General features: G+C 46.3%; 1 protein-coding gene across 1 annotated transcript in view; it reads left to right on the top strand.

Annotated features, from left to right (window-relative positions):
• Positions 1–9584: 9584 nt before the first annotated feature.
• Positions 9585–24878, top strand: part of CACNA1F (calcium voltage-gated channel subunit alpha1 F) — a 223628-nt gene continuing 208334 nt past the window's right edge. Inside the window, exons 1-3 of the mRNA XM_082263594.1 lie at positions 9585–9824; positions 9984–10155; positions 18002–18278. Coding sequence (XP_082119720.1) covers positions 10128–10155; positions 18002–18278 — 305 coding nt within the window. The 5' untranslated portion in view covers positions 9585–9824; positions 9984–10127. The remainder of the gene's footprint in view (positions 9825–9983; positions 10156–18001; positions 18279–24878) is intronic.

Genomic DNA, 24878 nt, shown 5'->3' with positions numbered 1-24878 from the left:
TGTAGTAATGTCACTGGTCCCCCCAAAAGTGTCAAAAATGTCAGGGGTCTGATCTGTCCGCTGCAATGTCGCAGTCCCGCAAAGATATATCGCAGATCGCCGCCATTACTCGTTAAAAAAAAAAACAATAAAAATGACATAAATTTCCCGTAGTTAGTAGCTGCGATAACTTTTGCGCAAACCAATCAAAATACACTTATTGTGATTTTTTTTTTTTTACCAAAAATATGTAGCAGAAAACAAATTGGCCTAAAATGTTAAAAAATTTTGATTTTTACATTTTTTTGGGGGGGGGAATTTCATATAAAAAAAATGTGAAAAATATTGTTATTTTTTCAGAATTGTCGCTCTTTTTTTGTTTATAGCGCAAAAATGTAAAAATCGCAGAGGTGATCAAATACCACCAAAAGAAAGCTCTGTTTGTGGGAAAAAAAGGACATAAATTTAATTTGGGTACAGCGTCGCACGACCGCGCAGTTGTCCATTAAAGTCAAGCAGTGCCGAATCGCAAAATATGCCCTGGTCAGGAATGGGGTAAAATCTTCCGGTCTTAAAGCGGTTAAAAATACGCTCATTGAGAATTTTTTTGTAGCTAAATACATTTTGGCCTAAATATATGACAACAATTGAATATTTTGGATATTTTTTAACTGTCAAAGTAGAAAATGTCAATTTTTTCGCAAAATTTTTGCTATTTTTTTATTAATATCGCAAAAGATGAAAAGCGCAGAGGTGATCAAATACCACCAAAAGAAAGCTCTGTTTGTGGGAAAAAAAGGACGTAAATTTTGTTTGGGTACAGCGTCGCATGACTGCGCAATTGTCAGTTAAAGTCGCATTGCAAAAAGTGGCCTGGACGTTAAGCAGGAAAATCCTCCGGTCTTAAAGTGGTTAATAAACACAAAAGCCAGTGGAACTCCGCTATAAAGTGGTTGTATCCCTTATGTAAAAAAAAAGCCTGCAGGACAATGACATAATGTGCTAGTTTGCATCGCATACTAGCTCATTATGAAATACCTTAGAATGAAACCCCCACACGGTCGCCCGAACACCGCTAAGGGAGCTGACATGTTCCCTCGGCGTCTCCTCCATATTCGGTGGCTCCGGCGCTGTGAGTGGTCTGAGCCGCGATGACGTTCACTTTCCGGCAAGGATTTGGCAAGGAGCTCCGAAGGTTCGGCAAGATACGCCGGACCTTCAGAGTAGGGATCGACCGATATCGTTTTTTCTTTGCCGATACCGATATTTTGGTCATCATGTATTGGTATCGGCCGATATTTTCGTACATTTAAAAATGTATATATTATATTATATATTTATATATTTTTATTTTTTCTACTTGACAGGTATTCTTGTGGAGGGATCTGGGGTGTCTAAAAGACCCCAAACCCCTCCTCTGCACTTAAAAGCATTCAAAGTTTGGCTGTTTTGAATGCGGTGACTAGTGTACTGGGAGGGGGGCCCCCCTTCCAGTACAGACCCCCCAGTAAGCCCTCCCACCTAGTACAGGCCATTACAAGCTGCCACAGTACAGTACAAGCCGGTGTACTGTACTAGGTGGGAGGGCTTACTGAGGGGTCTGTACTGGGGGGGGGGCTTAGTAATTGGTCTGTACTAGGTGGGAGGGCTTACTGAGGGGTCTGTACTGGGAGGGGGGCTTAGTAAGTGGTCTGTACTAGGTGGGAGGGCTTACTGAGGGGTCTGTACTGGGGGGGGCTTAGTAAGTGGTCTGTACTAGGTGGGAGGGCTTACTGAGGGGTCTGTACTGGGGGGGGCTTAGTAAGTGGTCTGTACTAGGTGGGAGGGCTTACTGAGGGGTCTGTACTGGGAGGGGGGCTTAGTAAGTGGTCTGTACTAGGTGGGAGGGCTTACTGAGGGGTCTGTACTGGGAGGGGGGCTTAGTAAGTGGTCTGTACTGGGTGGGAGGGCTTACTGAGGGGTCTGTACTGGGAGGGGGGTCTTACTAAGTGGTCTGTACTAGGTGGAAGGGCTTACTGAGGGGTCTGTACTGGGTGGGAGGGCTTACTGAGGGGTCTGCACTGGGAGGGGGGTCTTACTAAGGGGTCTGTACTAGGTGGGAGGGCTTACTGGGGGGTCTGTACTGGGAGGGGGCTTACTGAGGGGTCTGTATTAATTACAGGATTAATTAGCTAATCAAAAAAACACTAAATTAAGCAAAAAAAATAAAATAAAAATAATCGTTAGATTAGTCGACTAATCGTAAAAATAATCGATAGATTAGTCGACAGACAAATTAATCGTTAGTTGCAGCACTATTGTAAACACATCTGACCGTTCTTCTCTCTGAAAAGATCACAGAGTGCCTCCTTCTATATAGAATCACAGGTCTCTATGATCATTTCACAAGCCACGCCCCCCACAGTTAGAAAACACTCCCCTAGGCTTACATTTAACCCTTTGATCACCCACTAGGTTAACCCCTTCCCCGCCAGTGTCATTATTTCAGTGCATATTTTTAGCACTGATTACTGCAGTAATGTCACTGGTCCCCCCAAAAGTGTCAAAAATGTCAGTCAGGGGTCCGATCTGTCCACTAAAAATCACAGATCGCCGCCATTACTAGTAAAAAAATAAAAAAATGACATAAATCTTTCCCTTAGTTTGTAGTCGCGATAACTTGTATGCAAACCAATCAAAATACGCTTATTGTGATTTTTTTTTTTTTTTTACCAAAAATATGTGGCAGAATACAAATTGGCCTAGAAGGATGAAAAAATTAGATTTTTTTAAATTTTTTATTTTTTTTGGGGGGGCAATGTTATATAGCAGAATGTGAAAAATATTGTTTTTGTTTTTTTCAAAATTGTCACTATTTTTTTGTTTATAGTGCAAAAAATAAAAATCGCACAAGTGATCAAATGCCACCAAAAGAAAGCTCTATTTGTGGTGGGAAAAAAAAGACATCAATTTTATTTGGGTACAGCGTCGCACGACCGCGCAATTTTCCATTAAATTAACGCAGTGCCGAATCGCAAAAAATGGCCTGGTCATTAAGGGGGGCAAATCCTTCCGGTCCTGGACTGGTTAAAGTTCATGTGTGTGTAAAGGCAGGCGTCCCAATACTTTTGACAATATAGTGTGTGTGGTATCGCTGCGATCAACAGGAGCAGGAGAATTTAATTTGGGTTGTTCTTTGGTGGTAGGTTATGATAGTAAAATATACAACTAAATTTAAAAAAATATAAATATATATTAGGGATGCACCGATCGATTTTTTTGGTCCCGATCCCGATCTTTTGCTTTGTGAAATCGCCGATCCCGATTACGATCCGGAAGTACTGTTTTTGTGAGCTTATAACAAAATAATACTTCCGGATCGGTATCGGGATCGGCAGATACCTAGAAAATTTCCACATCACACAGCCAGTGATGTGGATACCGAAAGAAAGACGACCCCCCCCCCCCCCCCTATAAACAGAAGAAGAATGCCTGCAACTGTAGAATTAGATGAGTAAAAGCTTTTTTTTCCACCATTGAAGTGATTGAGGGAGGGTCAGAAGCCTGGAGAGTAGCGACGTCCCGGATCGGCCCGTGGGTGTGCTAAATTTTACTGTATCGGGGCCGATTTCCGATCCCGATATCGGATCGGTTTGTCCCTAATAAATATATATATATATTTTTTTTTACTATTTTGGGACAGTTTTCCTTTGATAATAGAAAAAAAAAGAAAAATCAGGAGATATCCATTACCATTTACCACCAAATCAAAGCCAAATTTCTCCTGAAAAAAAAAAAACAGGTATAATTCACCTGGATGCACAAAGCATTTGTGATGATATAAACAATTCCAAATGTTCACTGAACCAATCAGATAGGTGAATCCCGTGGATAGAATTGCTCAAATTGCCATAATATCCACCACCAGTGTGTCAACCACTCCTGTGACGAAGACCACCCCCCCCCCCTGACGAAGTCGGAAGTGACGAAACGCGTCGGGGCGTGGCTACACGGCAAACCGGACTATCATTCGGAGGAACGGAGGACGGCTCCTATGGTTCCTTTACCAGTGTGGAGGTGGTGAGGACCGGGGCAGGCTCCCTATCTCCCCCGTTAAACTATTAATGTACTGTTGTCCTGTGCATCTATGTGAGTGCAATGGATTGGGGAGTTTTGCTTTTTAATAAATTAAGTTTAAATGATTTCACACTAGTGGAGCTTTTCTTTTCTATATGTGACTTCATGGGAGTGTATTTGGAGGAGGAAGCTGATGACTACTGGCGTGATTTACACCTTACAGGGCATTAACCCATACCATGTGAATGGGGGGGGGGGGCAACAATCTCTGGTGAGTTGCCAGCTAACGGGAGTGGTTGACACACGCCAATAGTCATCAGCTTCCTTCCTTTACGCCCGACGCGTTTCGTCACTTCCGACTTCGTCACGGGGGGGGGGACTTCGTCACAGGAGTGGTTGACACACTGGTGGTGGATATTCTGGTGATTTGAGCAATTCAATCCATGGGATTCACCTATCTGATTGGTTCACTTCAATGAACATTTGGAATTGTTTATTTTTTCCAGCATCATGTGGGACGGTCCTATGAACTTTCACTGCTCTTGATTCTTTCTTGTTTTATGCAGCAGCATTTTTTGTGAACGTTGATTGTTTCACGAAAGCATTTTCATATTTTTTTGATTTATTCACTTATTGCGCAGCTTGGTGTGGTGCTTATAAAATTTTAGTCACTATTTAATTTTATTAACTGTTCATATTATAAGCCGCGGCATTTATTATTATTATTATATCATTAGATCACTACAGTTATTGGAATTTCATTATAATTTATTGGAATTTCATTATAATTTATTGGAATTTCATTATAATTTATTGGAATTTCATTTTTTTCACAATTTTATACTAATTTATATTTATTTAATTTTATTAAAGCGGAGTTCCACCCTGAAAATTTCGCTGTCCGCTTGCTTTAATTTACCTGAAAAAAAGTATTGGATACTTTAAATTTTTCTTTTTTGTTTCACTTACCTTCTTTTTAAAGCGGAGTTCAGGCCTCAAAATCGATAAAATCGATTTTGGGCCATCCGCTTGCTAAGGGGAACCTGAAAAAGAAATGGATACTGGCGAGATTTTTTTTTTTTGGTCACTTACCTTATTATAGAAGAAAATATACTCACCTTCCTTCCTCTTCCTCCCTCTGCGGCTGCGGCCCGCGCCGTCACTTCCTCCTTGCATTGACTCCTGGGAGATGAGCGTCATCGATCCCAGGAGTCAATGCGCCTGCACCGGCCCCGCTCGTCACTTCCGGTGCAGGCGGGTCATTCCCTGCTGAACAGCTTCTGGGCATGCCGCGCCTGCACCGGAAGTGACGAGCGGGGCTGGTGCATTGCATTGTGGGACTTCAACGTCACGAAGAGGGACGCTGCGGCTTCAGCTGGCCACACCTGAGATGGCAGCGCTGGAGAAGAAATTTTCTAGGTAAGTATTTCTTCTTACAGGTAAGTGCGAACCGGGACAGTTCAGAGGCTATCCATTGTGGAATGTGCTAGCCCTGACTATCCCGGGGTATTTTTAGCTCAAATTGACCCCGAGGCCGGAACTCTGCTTTAATGAAAATATACTTACCTTCCTTCTACTTCCTCCCTCTGCGGCCGCGGCCCACACCGTCACTTCCTCCTTGCATTGACTCCTGGGAGATGAGCGTCATCGATCCCTGGAGTCAATGCGCCTGCACTGGCCCCGCTCGTCACTTCCGGTGCAGGCGCGTCATTCCCTGCTGAACAGCTTCTGGGCATATATCCATATGTATTAAACTTAATATACTATACTGGATTCTAATGTTCGATACACACCATTGTCATTTCACCTTCCATTTCTTTATTAATTTTTTATATATATATATATTTTTTATTTTTATATATATCTTTTTATATATATTTTGATACATCCTTCTAATAATTAATATACATATATCTTTTCCACACATTAGATTTACTATCCTCCTATAAAATATTATTTTTTATCCAAAAAAATTTTTATCCATAATGGTTTCTACACAATAGCTTATATTGATGTTAATCTTATCTATAATGTTTTCTACAAAATAGCATATATTAAATCAGATGTCCTCCATAAATATATATTTTATCCATCATGTTTTTCATAAATTGGTATATATTGATAGCAATCACATACTAATAAATTCATGGTAACAACATTAATAACCTTTACATCGTATATATACTTTTTATATTAAATGAATAGCTCATACAATTAACAACTTATCCACTAGATGGCGCAATTTCTGCGTTCTTAAATCAATTGTACCTCATATATTTATTCTATCCACCAGATGGCGCAATATATTTTAATTTAATACTTTTCTCATTTTAATATATTTTTAATCCTATTTGTTAATAAAATATTGTTGTACACATTTTAATATTATGTACGAGATATCCTTCCCTGTATGTATACATGGTGGTTCAATTATTAGGCACGGAGCATTACATTTCTTATATTGACATATTATATATCCATTCAATTAGTATTCAACAATGGTTAGCCTGGGTTTTTGTTCTTTATACTTACCATCTGATTTCTATTTGGCTAAGATTATCTTACGCCCTGTTCCCTATGCTACGACCCACGGCATCAGTTTTCCTTTGTTGAGTTCCGCCAACTAACTTTGTTGCCTAGTAACCACCATGTACAAAAGGGCCTACGCTGGAAGTGATAGGACGCTGCAGAAGACGTCACATGACGAAACGCGTACAGCGCCGTCACGTCACTTCCGGTTCCGGTCTCTAGTTGGAACGCACTGCGTTCCGGGATGCCGATACCTCGCTGTTTTCCCATTTTGTATATGTGAGTACCCATTTTGCTGCTGGAATTAACATTAAACTTTTTAGCAAAACGATAATACACTATCGAGCTCTCTTTTTCCTTCCATCCATATACCCTTGAGTGGCCATACTTGATCTACCCACGAGGCTTTGGATACCACAGTATTTCACTACCGGACCCCACTTAGGACACTCCGGACTCCATATCACATCTCCCCTAGGAAGGGAACTACTACACAAAGCCAGGATTAAAAGATACCTCTTCAGTACCCGCTCTATACCCCTGTGTGGGGTGGGTACATCTGGTGAGTAGGTCTTTCTACCAGGGGCCACTTTACCACTCACCAGTCACCCACCTTGGGGGTCACCGTAAGACATCCTGTACACCTATATTTTTGTTATCACCACTATTTTATGGACTCATTTTTATAATATGGACTGATTTAATATCACAATTTTTTTGCACGTTGCACAAATAGATTTCCCGCACCTTTGTATCCACCTGCATATTTATATAAAAAAATTTTTTGGCCTATTTATTTTTGATTCACCTTGATATATTTATTGTTATCACCTTTTGTTGCACTGTATACCAACCGTTTTTTTGCACACCCATCCCGTGCATAAAAGTTTCCCGCACATTTATCACTTTTTCACTATTTATTTATTATTTAATTCATCCACTATTATTTATATTATCACTTGCGGAACCAACACCTTTTATAAATTTTATCAATTCATTTAGTATTGTCATATATTTACATTGTTTATTTTTATTTTATTTTTTTGGCATATACACAAGCATATTTATTGTCATATCTTGCAATTTATTACGCCCTCTGGTGGTTGTTTCTCTTATATACCTTTAAAATATTTTTAGATTATTTTATATCCCTTATAACACCATACGTTTGATCTTTTTACTTGGTTATTGGTTTTTTTACCTCCGCATCTTTTATCTATTTACTTATTCCTCGATCGGACCCTTGACTGACATTTTTGACACTTTTGGGGTTACCAGTGACATTACTACAGTAATCAGTGCTATAAATATGCACTGTAACTGTAAAAATGACACTGGCAGGGAAGGGGTTAATTTTATTGGAGAGGGAGGGGTTAATGTATGCCTGGTGCTTACTGACGTGTGTGGGGGGAGGGGACTATGTGACACAAGGACAGATCGCAGGTTCAGCTATGCTGAACACTGCAATCTGTCACTGCCTGCCACTTAGGAGATCCGCCCGCTTTGTTTACACAAGCGGGCGGATCCCCAGACTCGATTCCCTGACGATCGGGGAAGAGCAGCGCCGCCCACAAGGGGAGGAGTCCAGCGACGTAGGTTTACGTCGCTGGACGATAATGAGCCACATTGCTGCAGTAGCAGCAATGTGAGCAGACGTAAAGTGGTTAACCACTTTAGCCCCGCTCACATGGAGGCTACTGCGGCAAAGTGCCGCGATCCCGTCCAGCGACGTAGACCTACGTCGCTGGACTCCGCCCCTTGTGGGCGGCGCTCGCGCACCGCCGGAGGCTCGCTCCCCCTGTGTTCATTCACAGCGGGAGTCGGGCCAGGGGAGGAGCAGCGGCGATTGCCGCTGCTCTGCCCCGATCGTCGGGGATCGAGTCTGGAGATCCGCCCGCTGTGTGTAAACACAGCGGGCGGATCTCCATAGTGACAGGGACTGACAGATCGGAGTGTTCAGCATAGCTGGACATCCGATCTGTCCTTGTGTCACTCAGTCACCTCCCCCCCCACACGTCAGTAAGCACCAGGCATACATTAACCCCTCCCTCTCCAATAAAATTAATCCCTTCCCTGCCAGTGTCATTTTTACAGTAACAGTGCATATATATAGCACTGATTATTGTAGAAATGTCACTGGTACCCCCAAAAGTGTCAAAAATGTCAGTCAAGGGTCCGATCTGTCCGCCGCAATGTCGCAGTCCCGCAAAAAAAATCGCAGATCGCCGCCATTACTCGTTAAAAAAAAAACACCAAAAATGACAGAAATCTTTCCCTTAGTTAGTAAACGCAATAACTTTTGTGCAAACCAATCAAAATACGCTTATTGCGATTTTTTTTTACTAAACATAGGTAGCAGAAAACAAATTGGCCAAAAATTTAATTTTTGGCCAACACAGATTAAACACAGATGTCAAAATGGCGGCCCTCCAGCTGTTGCGGAACTGCAAGTCCCATCATGCCTCTGCTTGCGGGAGTCATGCTTGTAACTGTCAGCCTTGCAATGCCTCATGGGACTTGTAGTTCCGCAACAGCTGGAGGGCCGCCAGTCTGGATTTCATGGACAGGTTTGGATTGGAGAGCAGCAGGTGTCAGCGGACATGTCACCGCTGACATCCGCTGCTCCATAGGGGTACATGGAGCATCCGATCAGGTCCCCCAGAAAAACTGACAGGGACCGGATCGGAAAGCACCCTAAGGCATGCTAAAAAGGTGCCCCTCTTTGTCATCTTAGAAAGCTGAGCAGTACTTGGCTCAGGTGAAATCTTGAGGTGCTTACAGAACGTTCTTGAAGCCTAATATGTGGTTTATAATGAGCCTAAAATTCTGTTCATGCCCTCCACAGGATGGCGCTGTGTGCAGCTTGCCCCAGGGAAGGAAGGCCGGTTATATTTAGAGGTAATACTTTGCCCTCTGTAATAATGTGCATGCATTTACATCCCTTGTCTCAGCCTGCTTTACTTTATGGAGGTCTGGGAATCGGTGTCAGAATGCATCTAAATGGGTAGACTTTCCTCCATCAATCTGTAAACCTCCATATTAATATAATGAGGCTTTGCATCCAGTGTATAGATTCCCTATGTCACTGCCACCCCGGGTCCCTCCCCCCACCTGTTTTAAAGGCTCAGCATTCAATCTGTGGTAATCCCATGGTGGAGGGAGGGAAGAGCAAGGGAGCTCAGGAAACCCAGCTGGATCTGGGCATTGGTGGCAGGGGGCAGCGAGCGATGGAGAGGAAACTGCACCCCTATTATCACCAGGTGAGATCCCCCCCCCCCCACTCCAACACTTCTCAGACACCCCGTTTTCTTTTCCTAGAGGACATTGTTATAATGAATTTACACTTTGTGATCATCATCCACCGAGCTGCCGTACATCTGTCCATCCTCTAATCTCTCTATGTGCCTTCTCCTTTCCAGCCTAGAAGAGAGGAAGGGGAGAGATAGAATGTTGGAGGAGCAATAAGGCGTACAGCCTTCCGGACCGTTGTCGGATAGAAGCCGTCAGACGTTGATGATTGTCCACGGATTGTGGAAAGTCCACGGTCCCTTTTAATAAGGAGGATGTCGGAGACGGAGGAAAATGAAAAAGGTAGGTGCGGGTCATTGACGGTGACATAGAGGATATGGGGGTTGGACAACTATTTTGCGTAAAGGGAAATCCCTTAGGAAATAGAGAAACGCCAAGTCATTTTTTTTTTTTTCTCCACCAAAAACCACTTAGCTCAGCAGTGTGTGATTGACAAGTACAGGAAGGTTAAGGGATAGGACAGTAAAATGTGTTTCTGCTTCTCTATCCTGACTTGCAGTGACTGGTTTGTAGAACACCGTGACTTGTTTTAAGGGAAATATGAAGTCTTTAAAAACCCAAAACTCCATAATGGCAAGATAACCCCCCACTCAGAAAATCTCTTCAGTATGCATTCCTTATATCCAGGGGTCTTCTACGTGGTCACCGTGTGATGAGCCAGGTCTTTCATCTTATTGTTTGGCCTTGGCACTGGCCCCTTCCTTCTGCACAGAGCTGACGATCAAGTGCCGTTCTGTGCAATAGTTCTCTGTGAACCCTTGTCTGTGGCACCCTTGTCATCATGTAACCCAGGAGTGGTTGGCAATGAGTAATGGAGGAGGACTGGGAGAGCTATGCTAGAGCCTGGAGAGGATGAGTAGTGCCTAAGCCAGGCTTTCCCAACTAGGGTTCCTCTAGAGATTTCCAGGGGTTCCTTGAGAAGAGATTCTTGCCCCTCAGATATGCTAGGGGTTCCTTGAGAAGAGATTCATGCCCCTCAGATAACCCCCCACACTCAGTGTTTGTAAAAATCTTCAGTAGGCATTCCTTATATCCAGGGGTCTTCTATATGGTCCATGTGATGAGCCAGGTCTTTCTTATTCTTGTTTGGCCTTGGCACTAGGTCGTTCTTACTGCACAGAACTGACGATCAAGTGCCGTTCTGTTCAATAGTACTCTGTGAACCCAAGCTGTATGATGACACACCAACAGGGTGCCATGTAACCCAGGAGTGGTTGGCAATGAGTAATGGAGGAGGGCTTGGAGAGCTATGCAACAGCCTGGAGAGGATGAGTAGTGCCTAAGCCAGGCTTTCCCAACTAGGGTTCCTCTAGAGCACAGGTGTCAAACACAAGGCCTGCAGGCCGAATGCGGCCCCCCAGGCCATTTCATGTGGCCCTCGCACCTTTCCTACAGCTGCGACACCCCCCTTGTCTCTGCCCTCCCCTTCTGTAGTCTTCAGCAGAGAGGACAGAACTCCTTTGCCAGATCCTGTACTCCTCTGTGCAGCTGCAGAAAGGCTCCTCTTTGCCCCCCCCCTTCTCAGCAGTTTGTAGCAGAGAGGAGGGCAGAACTCCTCCTGCAGATCCTGCACCTCTCTGTGCAGCTGCAACACCACCTTGCCTTTGCCTCCCCTGGTCTCAGCATTCAGCAGACTCTGGAGGCTGACTCCAGCCCTCCTCTGGTTCTCCTCCAGACCCGGCACTTCTTCCCGGATCCACCCATATCTTCTTCCTGGCAGCAGCACAAGGTAAGGGGGTGCATTGTGATGTAAGGAAGGGTGGGTGACTTTTGACTTCTGATGGTGGGGGGATTCTTGAAATCCCGTGTAAGGGGGGCGTGGGTGGTGCTCTGGACATCTAATCCTACAGATATAACCAGCCCTTTGAGGGCAACCATAATTCTGATGCGGCCCGCGATTAAATTTGAGTTTGACACCCCTGCTCTAGAGATTTCCAGGGGTTCATTGAGAAGAGATTCTTGCCCCTCAGATATTCTAGGGGTTCCTTGAGAAGAGATTCTTGCCCCTCAGATATGCTAGGGATTCCTTGAGAAGAGATTTTTGCCCCTCAGATATGCTAGGGATTCCTTGAGAAGAGATTCTTGCCCCTCAGATATGCTAGGGGTTCCTTGAGAAGAGATTCTTGCCCCTCAGATATGCTAGGGGTTCCTTGAGAAGAGATTCATGCCCCTCCGATATTCTAGGGGTTCCTTGAGAAGAGATTCTTGCCCCTCAGATATGCTAGGGGTTCCTTGAGAAGAGATTCTTGCCCCTCAGATATGCTAGGGGTTCCTTGAGAAGAGATTCTTGCCCCTCAGATATGCTAGGGGTTCCTTGAGAAGAGATTCTTGCCCCTCAGATATGCTAGGGGTTCCTTGAGAAGAGATTCATGCCCCTCCGATATGCTAGGGGTTCCTTGAGAAGAGATTCTTGCCCCTCAGATATGCTAGGGGTTCCTTGAGAAGAGATTCTTGCCCCTCAGATATGCTAGGGGTTCCTTGAGAAGAGATTCTTGCCCCTCAGATATGCTAGGGGTTCCTTGAGAAGAGATTCTTGCCCCTCAGATATGCTAGGGGTTCATTGAGAAGATATTCTTGCCCCTGATATGCTAGGGGTTCCTTGAGAAGAGATTCTTGCCCCTCAGATATGCTAGGGGTTCCCTGAGAAGAGATTTATGCCCCTCAGATATGCTAGGGGTTCCTTTAGAAGAGATTCTTGCCCCTCAGATATGCTAGGGGTTCCTTGAGAAGAGATTCATGCCCCTCAGATATGCTAGGGGTTCCCTGAGAAGAGATTTATGCCCCTCAGATATGCTAGGGGTTCCTTGAGAAGAGATTCATGCCCCTCAGATATGCTAGGGGTTCCTTGAGAAGAGATTCTTGCCCCTCAGATATGCTAGGGGTTCCTTTAGAAGAGATTCTTGCCCCTCAGATATACTAGGGGTTCCTTGAGAAGAGATTTATGCCCTCAGATATGTAGCGACTGACTCCAATGATCTTGGTGTCTTCTTCTCAGTGACTACCAAAGTAGGAAGCATTCTTCTCACTGACCATCACCCTAGCCTACCATGAGCTGTAGATATAATTATTGGCAGGGGTTCCCTGATGCTCGAACATTATTTTAAGGGTTCCTCCATATTTTATAACTTGATCTTTATGACACCGTATAAATCCCGCTTCCATACTTCTATATCTGTATATACACTATATTGTTAAAAGTATTGCCACTTAGCTCAGCAGTGTCATTGACAAGTACAGGAAGATTAAGGGATAGGACAGTAAAATGTGACTTGTTTTAGGGGAAATATAAAAGTCTTTAAACGTTTAAAACTCCATAATAGCAAGATAACCCCCCACTCAGAATTTGTAAAACTCTTCAGTAGGCATTCCTTATATCCAGGGGTCTTCTACATGGTCATGTGATGAGCCAGGTCTTTCTTCGTCTTGTTTGGCCTTGCCACTGGGTCATTCTTACTGCACAGAGCTGATGATCAAGTGCCGTTCTGTTCAATAGTACTTTGTGAACCCAAGCTGTATGATGATGCACAAACAGGATGCCATGTCTGTGGCACCCTTGTCATCATGTAACCCAGGAGTGGTTGGCAATGAGTCGTGGAGGAGGGCTTGGAGAGCTATGCTAGAGCATGGAGAGGATGAGTAGTGCCTAAGCCAGGCTTTCCCTACTAGGGTTCATCTAGAGATTTCCAGGGGTTAATTGAGAAGAGATTCATGCTCCTCAGATATGTAACCACTGACACCAATGATCTTGGTGTCTTCATCTCAGTGACTATCAAAGCAGGAAGCGTCCTTTTTACTGACTACCACTCTAGTCTACTATGAGCTGTAGACATATTTATTGGCAGGGGTTCCCTAAGGCCTGAACGTTATTTCAAGGGTTCCTCCAAATTAAAGAAAGGTTGATATACATTTTATTTTGAAAAACCCCAAAAATATTTTTCTGATAAAAAAGCTGATCCTTATACCATAGAAGCCATGTGATCCTTAGCTTGATGGCCAGAATTTTTAATACTCTACAACATACACACTTTATATCCAAGGGTCTTCTACTTGGTCATATGACAAGCCAGGTTTTTCTTCTCCTTGTTTGGCCTTGGCACTGGGCCATTCTTACTACTGCACAGAACTGCAGTCGCATAGTGACGATCAAGTGCCGTTCTGTTCAATAGTACTCTGTGAACCCAAGTTGTATGATGACGCACCAACAGGGTGCCATGTCTGTGGCACCCTGGTCATCATGTAACCCAGGAGCGGTTGACAATGAGTGGTGGAGAAGGACTTGGCGTGCTATGCTAGAGCATGGAGAGTATGAGTACTGCCTAGACCAGCCTTTCCCAACTAGGGACCGGGACCCATGGTAGGGCCGGCCCATAGGGTTTCTCTAGAGATTGCCAGGAGTTCCTTGAGAAGAGATTCATGCCCCTCAGATATGTAGCCACTGACACCAATGATCTTGGTGTCTTCATCTCAGTGACTACCAAAACAGGAAGCATCCTTTTTACTGACCACCACTACTATGAGCTGTAGATATATTTATTGGCAGGGGTTCCCTGGCGCCTGAACATTATTTCAAGGGTTTCAAGAGAATCATGCCCCGCAGATATGTAACCACTGACACCAATGATCTTGGTGTCTTCTTCTCAGTGTCTATCAAAAGATGACGCACCAACAGGGTGCCATGTCTGTGGCACCCTGGTCATCATGTAACCCAGGAGCGGTCGACAATGAGTGGTGAAGAAGGACTTGGAGAGCTATGCTAGAGCATGGAGAGGATGAGTACTGCCTAGACCAGCCTTTCCCAACTAGGGTTTCGATAAAGATTGCCAGGGGTTCCTCGAGAAGAGATTCATGCCCCTCAGATATGCATCGATGATAGCCAGCAATCTAGAGGCAGCTGTACACCAGTTGGAATAAATGTCACATTGCCTTTAGGCCGTATCTATACTGGGAACCAGCAGTTCAAACAAGCCTAAAGCACTGTACATTTTGTTTTGTTTTTAATATATGGATCTACAGCAGCCATTCGTAACCAGGGTTGCCTAAGGGTCCCTTGAGCTAACTAACCTCCTCTCTGATGGTTCCTGCATGGTTCCAAGTCCAGCCCTACTTGGTAGAGGCTGCATGGTTGTCATTCTAGCCAATCCTGTAAGGGAGGCATTCTTCCCACTTACCACCACCAATGTAAGGGGTATTTTCACAATGACCACCAATGGACCAGTCTTTCCCTGAGACCTGAAAATTATTTCAATGGTTCCTCTGGGGTATAAAGGTTGCGAAAGGCTGCTCTACAGTATAATAGTCGGCTGTATCTGTGGTATACACTATATTGTCATAAGTATTATTAAGCTTATCTGGGCAAAGCATGTTATTAGGGGGTGGCCAAAGGGCAAGGACTTGCTGCTGGCCAGTTGTGGCTGTGTAAAGTTTTATCCAGTGATGTCATTGATGTACGACTTTCTCTTTATCAGTGATATCTCTCTGCCATAAATTCTGACTCCTGCACACCGTGGAGTTTTAGGTTTTCCTGGCCACCTTTGCGTGTTCAAGCATCTCCTAACAATCTTCATACTATAAAATACACTATATTACCAAAAGTATTGAGACGCCTGCCTTTACACGCACATGAACTTCAATGGCTTCCCAGTCTTAGTCTGTAGGGTTCAATATTGAGTTGGTCCACCCTTTGCAGCTATAACAGCTTCAACTCTTCTGGGAAGGCTGTCCACAAGGTTTAGGAGTGTGTCTATGGGAATGTTTCACCATTCTTCCAGAAGTGCATTTGTGAGGTCAGGCACTGATGTTGGGCAAGAAGGCCTGGCTTGCAGTCTCCGCTCTAATTCATTCAAAAGGTGTTATATTGGTTTGGTTCGTATTTTGAGACTAGGTTAATGATGCAGCTGGGGGGCCGAGTTGTGGGTGACTTTGTAAGTTGTTGTTAGTATTTTGAATTTAATTCATTGAGTAAGTGACAGCCAATGGAGTGATTGGCAGAGAGGGGTGGTGGACACTGAGTGGAGGGATTGGCAGAGATGGGTGGTGGACACTGAGCGGAGGCCAGTGGAGGGATTGGCAGAGAGGGGTGGTGGACACGCAGTGGAGGCCAATGGAGGGATTGGCAGTGAGAGGTGGAGAATACTGAGTGAAGGCCAGTGGAGGGATTGGCAAAGAGGGGTGGAGGACAATAAATGGAAGCCAGTGGAGGGATTGGCAGAGAGGGGTGGTGGACAATAAATGGAAGCCAGTGGAGGGATTGGCAAAGAGGGTGGAGGACACTGAGTGGAGGGATTGGCAGAGATGGGTGGTGGACACTGAGTGGAGGCGAGTGGAGGGATTGGTAGAGAGGGGTGGTGGACACTGAGTGGAGGCGAGTGGAGGGATTGGTAGAGAGGGGTGGTGGACACTGAGTGGAGGCGAGTGGAGGGATTGATAGAGCAGGGTGATAGACACTGAGTGGAGGCCAGTGGAGGGATTGATAGAGCAGGGTGGTAGACACTGAGTGGAGGCCAGTGGAGGGATTGGCAAAGAGGGGTGGAGTACAATAAATGGAAGCCAGTGGAGGGATTGGAAGAGAGGAGTAGCAGACACTGAGTGATTTGTAAGGTGGATGAGTCTGGCAGCAGCATTCATGATGGATTGGAGGGGGAATAGCCTATGTAAAGTAAGCCAATGGGAAGGGAGTTGTAGTAATCAAGGCGAGATGTACCCAGGGAGTGAATGAGGAGCTTTGTGGTGTTATTGGTTAGGAAGGGGTGTATTTTGAGATGTTGAGTAGGTTGAGGCGGCAAGCATTGAAAAGTGATTGGGCCGAAAGAGAGTTCAGAGTCCAGGGTTACACCTAGCACCCTGGCATGCGGGGATGGGTGGATGGTTGTGCCATTGATCTTGACCGAGAAATCAGGGGAAGAGGCATGTGGGGGAGGAAATATTATGAGTTCCGTTTTGGACACATTGAGTGTGCCTCTTTGCCAATCCCTCTGCTGGCTTCCATTTATTGTCCTCCACCCCTCTCTGCCAATCCCTCCACTGGACTCCACTCAGTATTCTCCACCCCTCTCTGCCAATCCCTCCACTAGCCTCCACTCAGTGTCCACCACCCCGCTCTACCAACTTGCAAAGTCACCCACAACTCGGTCCCAAGCTGCATCATTAACCTAGTCTCAAAATACGAACCAACCCAATAGAACACCTTTGGGATGAAGATGGAAGTGGTGTGACATCCAGGCTGATATGTCGGTAGGTAAATTAGTAAAACATGAGGAGACTCAAGGAGTGAGCTGAGGGGTAGAGCGATAGATTTGGGTATCGCCAGCGTAAAAATGGTATTGGAAGACATGGGAGGCTATCGGCTAACCCAGGGAAGAGGTGTAGATTGAGAATAGGAGAAGTCCAAGAACAGAACCTTGGAGGATCCCGATGGAGAAAGGAAGAGGAGAGGAAGAAGGAGAATTGAAGGTGACACTGAAGGTGCGGTGGGATAGTTTCGGTGAGAGCCAGCAAAGAGTACAGATACGGAGACCAAAGGAGTAAAGTGTTTTGAGGAGGAGGAGGTGGTCCACCGTATCAAAGGCAGCCAAAATGTTCAGGAGTGGGAGTACAGAACAGTGTCCATTGGTCTTTGCTGTTGGTAAATCCTTTGTGAGGTTTTTAGGAGAGCGGTTTCTGTGGCGTATTAAGGGTAAAATCCACACTGAAAGGGATTAAGAAGGTTATTCTTAATGAGGTGGTCTCTCCGTTAATTGTTGACAAGCTAAATTTAAAGAAAATCTTCCAAAAAGATTAAATGTGCACTTAACATAGTTTTATATTTCATAGTTTTTTTTATCCTTCTTTGTATAGACATCCAAAAGCCCTGAGACTGCTGCTGGGTGCCCCCATCTTGGATAGGGGGCAAGGAGGCAGGAGGCTGTGCTAGGGAATCAGCTCTTACTGGAGCAGTCAAATTTTCTATCAGGTTTAAAGGGACACTAAACCTGATAGACCCCGGTTGGCTCATAGCCCTGTCTCTGTAGATGATCACCCTATCATATTAATGGTCACATTGGGAGCCCTGATTGGAAAGTTCTTAATACAAATATAGTACCAATGGGTATGTGCAAAAATGGCCTAATATTGTTATGTCATTTCCCTACAGGGCCCGCGCCGCCGTACTCCAGTGAAGAGGCGGAGCCATTTATGGAAACGGCAGAGGCGGTCCTAACTTGTTGGCGATATTCCATGGATGGGGTTGTGATGAATGGAACTGATACACTAAATTCAATCGGTAGCTCTCAGGCTCAGAAGAAACGGCAGCACTACAGCAAGCATAAAAACCAAGGAGTCGGCGGAGTGCACCGCAGCCCAAGGGCTCTCTTCTGTTTGTACCTCAACAACCCTATACGAAGGGCCTGCATTCACATTGTGGAGTGGAAGTATCCTTTAGAAAGATGTTATGCTTTACTATATAAAAGTCCATACAAAATTAATATTTTGGTTGTAGATGGGAGTCTGGTAGACCGAGGCAACCCCTAAAGCGTGACAATGGCGATACAGGAAAAGCAGACCCTCAGGTCCCCTTGTCCTCCACAGCAGATTTGGGTCCTAACCCTGGAGCCTATCTCTACATCTTGTGCAATAACAATGATGAAGAGAAGGCCCCATGCCAATGACGTCCAGGGCCATCTTTAAGGTGGGGCAAAAGGGGCAGCTGACCTGGGCCCAATCATTATTGTGGGGCCCAAAGCAGCTGCCCTTTGAGCCCGCACTGCCTGAGAACATCAGGAGCAGAGTCAGCATGTGGTATGAGAGCCTCTTCTGCCTGTACATTGTTGGGCTGCCACTCTGGACTCCTGCCTTCTCTCTCCCTCCTGGTTTGCTGCAGTTCCCAACTTATCATGTGGGTGAAAAGGCTGGTTGGGATGCTGAAGAATAGAGCTCTGACTGAGAGCTTTTTCAGCCATGTGGGTGTGGGTCTGGAGAGCTCCGTGGTATGGGGAAGGGGCAGCAGCAAGGTAAGAACTGTGTGGCAAGTTCCTTAGTTTACTGACAGTGCTTTGTCTCCCCTCTCCCAGCTCTGAAGAACATCTCTCCTTGAATGTGATGTTCTGCTGGGAGAAGAGACACAGGTTTGATGCTCTGCCAGGCTGGGAGAGGAGAGACAGTTGTTATGCTGTGCAGGGCTGTAAGAGGGAAGACAGGTGTGATGCTCTGTGGGGCTGAAAGAGGGGGACAGGTGTGATGATCTGCGGGTAGAGGGTAGACAGTTGTGATGTTCTGTAGGGCTGGTGTGATGCTCTGCAGGGAGAGGAGAGACAGGTGTGATGTTCTGCAGGAAGAAGAGAGACAGGTTTGATGCTCTGCCAGGCTCGGAGAGGAGAGACAGGTGTGATGTTCTGCAGGGAGAGGGAAGACAGGTGTGATGCTCTCTGGGGCTGGAAGAGGGGGGACAGGTGTGATTTTCTGCAGATAGAGGGTAGACAGTTGTGATGTTCTGCAGTGTGGTGTGATGCTCTGCAGGGAGAGGAGAGACAGGTGTGATGTTCTGCAGGGAGAGGGTAGACAGTTGTTATGCTCTGCAGGGCTGTAAGAGGGAAGACATGTGTGATGCTCTGTGGGGCTGAAAGAGGGGGGGGGGCAGGTGTGATGTTCTGCAGGTAGAGGGTAGACAGTTGTGATGTTCTGCAGGGCTGGTGTGATGCTCTGCAGGGAGAGGAGAGACAGGTGTGATGTTCTGCAGGAAGAAGAGAGACAGGTTTGATGCTCTGCCAGGCTGGGAGAGGAGAGACAGGTGTGATGTTCTGCAGGGAGAGGGTAGACAGTTGTGATGTTCTGCAGGGCTGGTGTGATGCTCTGCAGGGAGAGGAGAGACAGGTGTGATGTTCTGCAGGAAGAAGAGAGACAGGTTTGATGCTCTGCCAGGCTGGGAGAGGAGAGACAGGTGTGATGTTCTGCAGGGAGAGGGTAGACAGTTGTGATGTTCTGCAGGGCTGGTGTGATGCTCTGCAGGGAGAGGAGAGACAGGTGTGATGTTCTGCAGGAAGAAGAGAGACAGGTTTGATGCTCTGCCAGGCTCGGAGAGGAGAGACAGGTGTGATGCTCTCTGGGGCTGGAAGAGGGGGGACAGGTGTGATGTTCTGCAGATAGAGGGTAGACAGTTGTGATGTTCTGCAGGGTGGTGTGATGCTCTGCAGGGAGAGGAGAGACAGGTGTGATGTTCTGCAGGAAGAAGAGAGACAGGTTTGATGCTCTGCCAGGCTGGGAGAGGAGAGACAGGTGTGATGTTCTGCAGGGAGAGGGTAGACAGTTGTGATGTTCTGCAGGGCTGGTGTGATGCTCTGCAGGGAGAGGAGAGACAGGTGTGATGTTCTGCAGGAAGAAGAGAGACAGGTTTGATGCTCTTCCAGGCTGGGAGAGGAGAGACAGGTGTGATGTTCTGCAGGGCTGTAAGAGGGAAGACATGTGTGATGCTCGGTGGGACTGAAAGAGGGGGGGGGGGGCAGGTGTGATGTTCTGCAGGTAGAGGGTAGACAGTTGTGATGTTCTGCAGGGCTTGAGACAGATTCCCAAGAAAATGTTTGTCCAGGGTCCAATCATTAATAAAGATGACCCTGATGAGGTCACTGGATGAAACTTTTTCAGCCACAACTAGCCATTGGCAAGTCTTTATCTTGAAACCACCCTGCTAACATGTTTCGCTCTGATGGGTCTAACTGTAGTTTAGTCCATCCAAAATAGATATTTTAGTTGTAGATGGGAGTCTGGTAGACTGAGTCAGCCCCTGGCCCATGACTGTGATATCTCTCTTTGATACAGGGAAAGCAGCACCGCTTTACACACTCAACTCGCCTTGTCCTCCACAGCAGGGTTGGATGCCAACCCAGGAGCCGGTCTCTACTCCTAGTGCCGTAACAAGGATGAAGAGAAGGTCGTACATCAGTGACCTCTCTGGATTAAACTTTATTCAGCCACAACTGGCCAGAGGCAAATCCCTGTCTTGGAGCTGCCCACTGATGTGTTCTCATAGTCAATCATTAATATTTAAGCTTATCAGGGCAAAGCATGGTAATAGGGGGTGGCCACAGGGCAGGGACTTGCTGCTGTCCGGTTGTGGCTGTGTAAAGTTTTATCCAGTGACGTCATTGATGTACGACTTTCTCTTTGTCAGTGATATCTCTCTGCCATAAATTCTGACTCCTGCACACCGGGGAGTTTTAGGTGTTCCTGGCCACCTTTGTGGGTTCAAGCATCTCCTAACAATCTTCATACTATAAAATACACTATATTAACAAAAGTATTGGGACGCCTGCCTTTACACACACATGAACTTTAATGGCATCCCAGTCTTAGTCCGTAGGGTTCAATACTGAGTTGGCCCACCCTTTACAGCTATAACAGCTTCAACTCTTCTGGGAAGGCTGTCCACAAGGTTTAGGAGAGTGTCTATGGGAATGTTTCACCATTCTTCCAGAAGCGCATATCTGAGGTCAGCCATTGAGGTGGGAGAGAAGGCCTGGCTCGCAGTCTGCGCTCTAATTTATCACAAAGGTGTTCTATCAGGTTGAGGTCAGGACTCTGTGCAGGCCAGTCAAGTTCCTCCACCCCGGACCTGTCGGACGAGGTGTGGCAAGACGTCCTTCCTGAACAAATACCTGTCGTTATTTCCTCCAGGGATAGGGTTATACAACTGAAGTTCCTTTATAGAGCATACTTTACTCCTCAATTCTTGCATAAAATAGGTAAATTGCCTTCTCCGCTCTGCTCCAAGTGTAATGTCGCAGAAGGCTCCTTTTTCCATATGTTTTGGGAGTGCCCCCCTATCCGTACCTTTTAGTCGAAAGTCACGGCTTTTATTGCTAATATCTCTCAGTTGTCCAATATTTGTAGCCCCCTTCGTTGTCTATTGGGGTATGTGGATGACGAGGATGCTCCTGCTCGCACTAAATTGTTTTTACGCTTGACCTTCTTCTATGCTAGGAAGGCTATAGCTACCTGTTGGAAGTCTTCTACTCCCCCTGACGTTCCATTCTGGATTTCTATTGTTAACCAAGCTTTGCCTCTATATAAAATGACATATGAGGCCAGAGGCTGTCCTAAAAAGTTTCGTAAAATTTGGTCTTTTTGGGTGGACTCTGACCTAACTACCTCTTCAGTTCCTGCCTCCGCCTAGGCAATGATCAGTGCAGATTGTGTTGTTTTGTGTGTGGTAATATGCGATCATTGGTATCAGTGGAAGGAATAATGCCCCATCATTGGTATCAGTGGGAGGAATAGTGACCCATCATTGATGTCAGTGGGAGGAATAGTGTCCCATCATTGGTATCAGTGGGAGGAATAGTGACCCATCATTGGTATCAGTGGGAGGAATAGTGACCCATCATTGGTGTCAGTGGGAGGAATAGTATCCCATCATTGGTGTCAGTGGGAGGAATAGTGCCCCATCATTGGTATCAGTGGGAGGAATAGTGTCCCATCATTGGTGTCAGTAGGAGGAATAGTGTTCCATCATTGGTGTCAGTGGGAGGAATAGTGTCCCATCATTGGTGTCAGTGGGAGGAATAGCGCCCCATCATTGGTGTCAGTGGGAGGAATAGTGCCCCATCATTGGTGTCAGTGGGAGGAATAGTACACATCATTGTTGGTGTCTGTGGGAGGAATAGTGCCCCATTGTTGGTGTCAGTGGAAGGAATAGCGTCCCATCATTGCTGTCAGTGGGAGGAGTCGTTTCCCATCATTCAGCTTCGGGTGTGGCTGCTGAAAGGTTCTCTGGCTGTGTGTCTGTTGCTGCTCCAGGTGATCTGTGTAAGAGGGTGTGAGGTGAAATCCCTCCCAGCTCTCCTGGCCCCCTTCTGGGGAAGCCATGGAGGCCAGCAGGGCCTCTCCTGCTGGAGGCTCTCAGACATCCCCTGGGCGGATGGATGGCACCCCTGCTCCTGTGCAGCCCGTGGTTGGTGATCTCTCTGCACCTGGTGAGGATGAAGATGCTGGATCCATTCGGGAGCGAGTGGTGGCCGGGATCAAAGTCCTCAATAAGGAGAGAGACAAGCTCTACAAGCTTAGAGCGGATTTAAAGCGCCTGAGAAAGCAGCGTGAAGGCTTGTTCAGCAAGAACCGTGGATCCATGGATTCAGAGGTCCAATTAGCGAAAGTCCGTGTGGATCATCAAGAAACTATCGTGGCCATGATGGAAGGCAGGGATGGTCCCTTCAGGGAGAAGTTTTGCAATGAACGGAGGTTTGCAAAGATGGAGGTGGAGGAGGAGACCCCCGGTTCTGACCCCCTTCCCCCTCAAGGTGAGGTAAGCAGCCCATTGCCATCTCAGGGCTCAGGAGGCATGTTGAAAGTTATACAGGTAATGGAGTCTCCAATGCAGGAAGATCAGCTGGTGTTTGGTGATGTGGAGGACTTACCTGAGAGTGTGCCTGATAAAGTAAAGTATATAAAGCCCCAGCTTACAGATAAAACAGTTTTTGTGCCTTTTAGCACCTTGCCTAGTGATGGGTTTCCTAATGACACTCAGGGTGATTCCCCTATGCTCAGCAATGTTGTGCCTGCTGCTGATGTCTCTAAACAGGAAAAGTTGTGTTTAAAAAATGACATTTCTGCTGAAGAACCACAAAACCCAGAAGAGCCGATTAACCCCCCTTCTGCTGAGCTTAAAACTATTTCAGTCACTGTTGAACAGGACTCTACAGCGCAGCAGCAGGAAACATCTGGTACTGCATCAGAAACCATTATCCCTAATAACATTGCAGGCATGGTGGATCCCACCATTATATGTGGAACTGATAATGCTGCTTGTTTAGGCCAAGCTGGTAAAAATAATAATAGTAGTGTACCTGATAATGTGACATCAGTGTGGGGTCTTGGCCCTAAAAAACCTACATTTGCACAGGTGGTAAGCTGTGCTCCTGGCAATATCACCAAGCCAGGGTTACAATCAAGGAGGAGCTCTGCTTCTAATCAGGGTTTTCCCTCGCGGGCTGCCACTATGAGCACCATTGGATCTGGTATTGGATCTATGGCTTCTGCTGGGGGTCCAAGGCGGAACGTAGTCCTCCTTAAATGGGAAGGTGGTGCAGTCCCTCTAGCAAGGCGTATGGTGGTGGACCTGATCTTAGATATGGGTTTTGGGGCTAATGACCTATATGCCCTGATACATGTGGCTGGAAGCCGGGAATACACGGTTAGTTTCACCAGACCAGAGGGTCTTGACTTGTTCTGGGAACGATATATGGCTCGGTGCAGGTCAAGACCCGAATGGGAAGGTCTGGTGCCAGTGGCAGTTTCCCAAAGGTCAACAGTGAAGAAAATTACGATTGTCCTTACAAATGAGAGTGTTCCTGCTCGGGACTTAGAGGTCTGGTTGAGAAATTATGGGGATGTTTTGACCAGGCCGGATAAAATTCATGATGAGCGTAGCATCTGGACCGGGGGTTGGTCGGTAACGGTCAGGTTGGCTAGGGATGGGAATGTTGTCCGTCACCTGCCCTCCTCTGCTTTTATAGGGAGGGATAGGATGACTATTTTTTATCCCGGTCAGCCAAAACTGTGTCACCGCTGTGGAGAAAAGGGGCATTTTAGCTCCTCTTGTTCAGCACTGATCTGTTCAGTGTGTCGGGGACAGGGTCATGTGGCCAGGGACTGCACCCAGGCGATAAGGTGCAACCTGTGCCTGCGCCTTGGCCACCCCTACAGCCGATGTCCTGAAGCCTGGCATAATATGGATAGAGAGGTGATAGATGATCTGTTAAGGCTGGACAGGATGGAGGATGAGGCCCCTGTTGTACCACCCTCCTCTGCGGTGACTGACCCCCCTGGTCTTGTGCAGGATCCCTCCCTAGTCCCTGTGCCCACCCCTCCTGTATCTGTAAGTTTTCCTTCTGTGTCTGTCCCTGTGTCCCCCCAGCCTACTGTACCGGCTCCTCTTGTGTCAGAATCTGCCAAGTCTGTGCCCCCTGAGTCAGTTATTCCCGATCAGTCTTCCCTTCCTAAGTGTGACCTTAAAGAAGCCCCCCACCCACCAGGAGTGGTAG

The sequence above is a fragment of the Pelophylax lessonae genome (genome assembly GCF_965119305.1).
Source record: "Pelophylax lessonae genome assembly, chromosome: 7".
NCBI lineage: Eukaryota > Metazoa > Chordata > Amphibia > Anura > Ranidae > Pelophylax > Pelophylax lessonae.
Note: the sequence above shows the minus strand (reverse complement) of the source record. Positions and strands in the feature narration are given on the sequence as shown.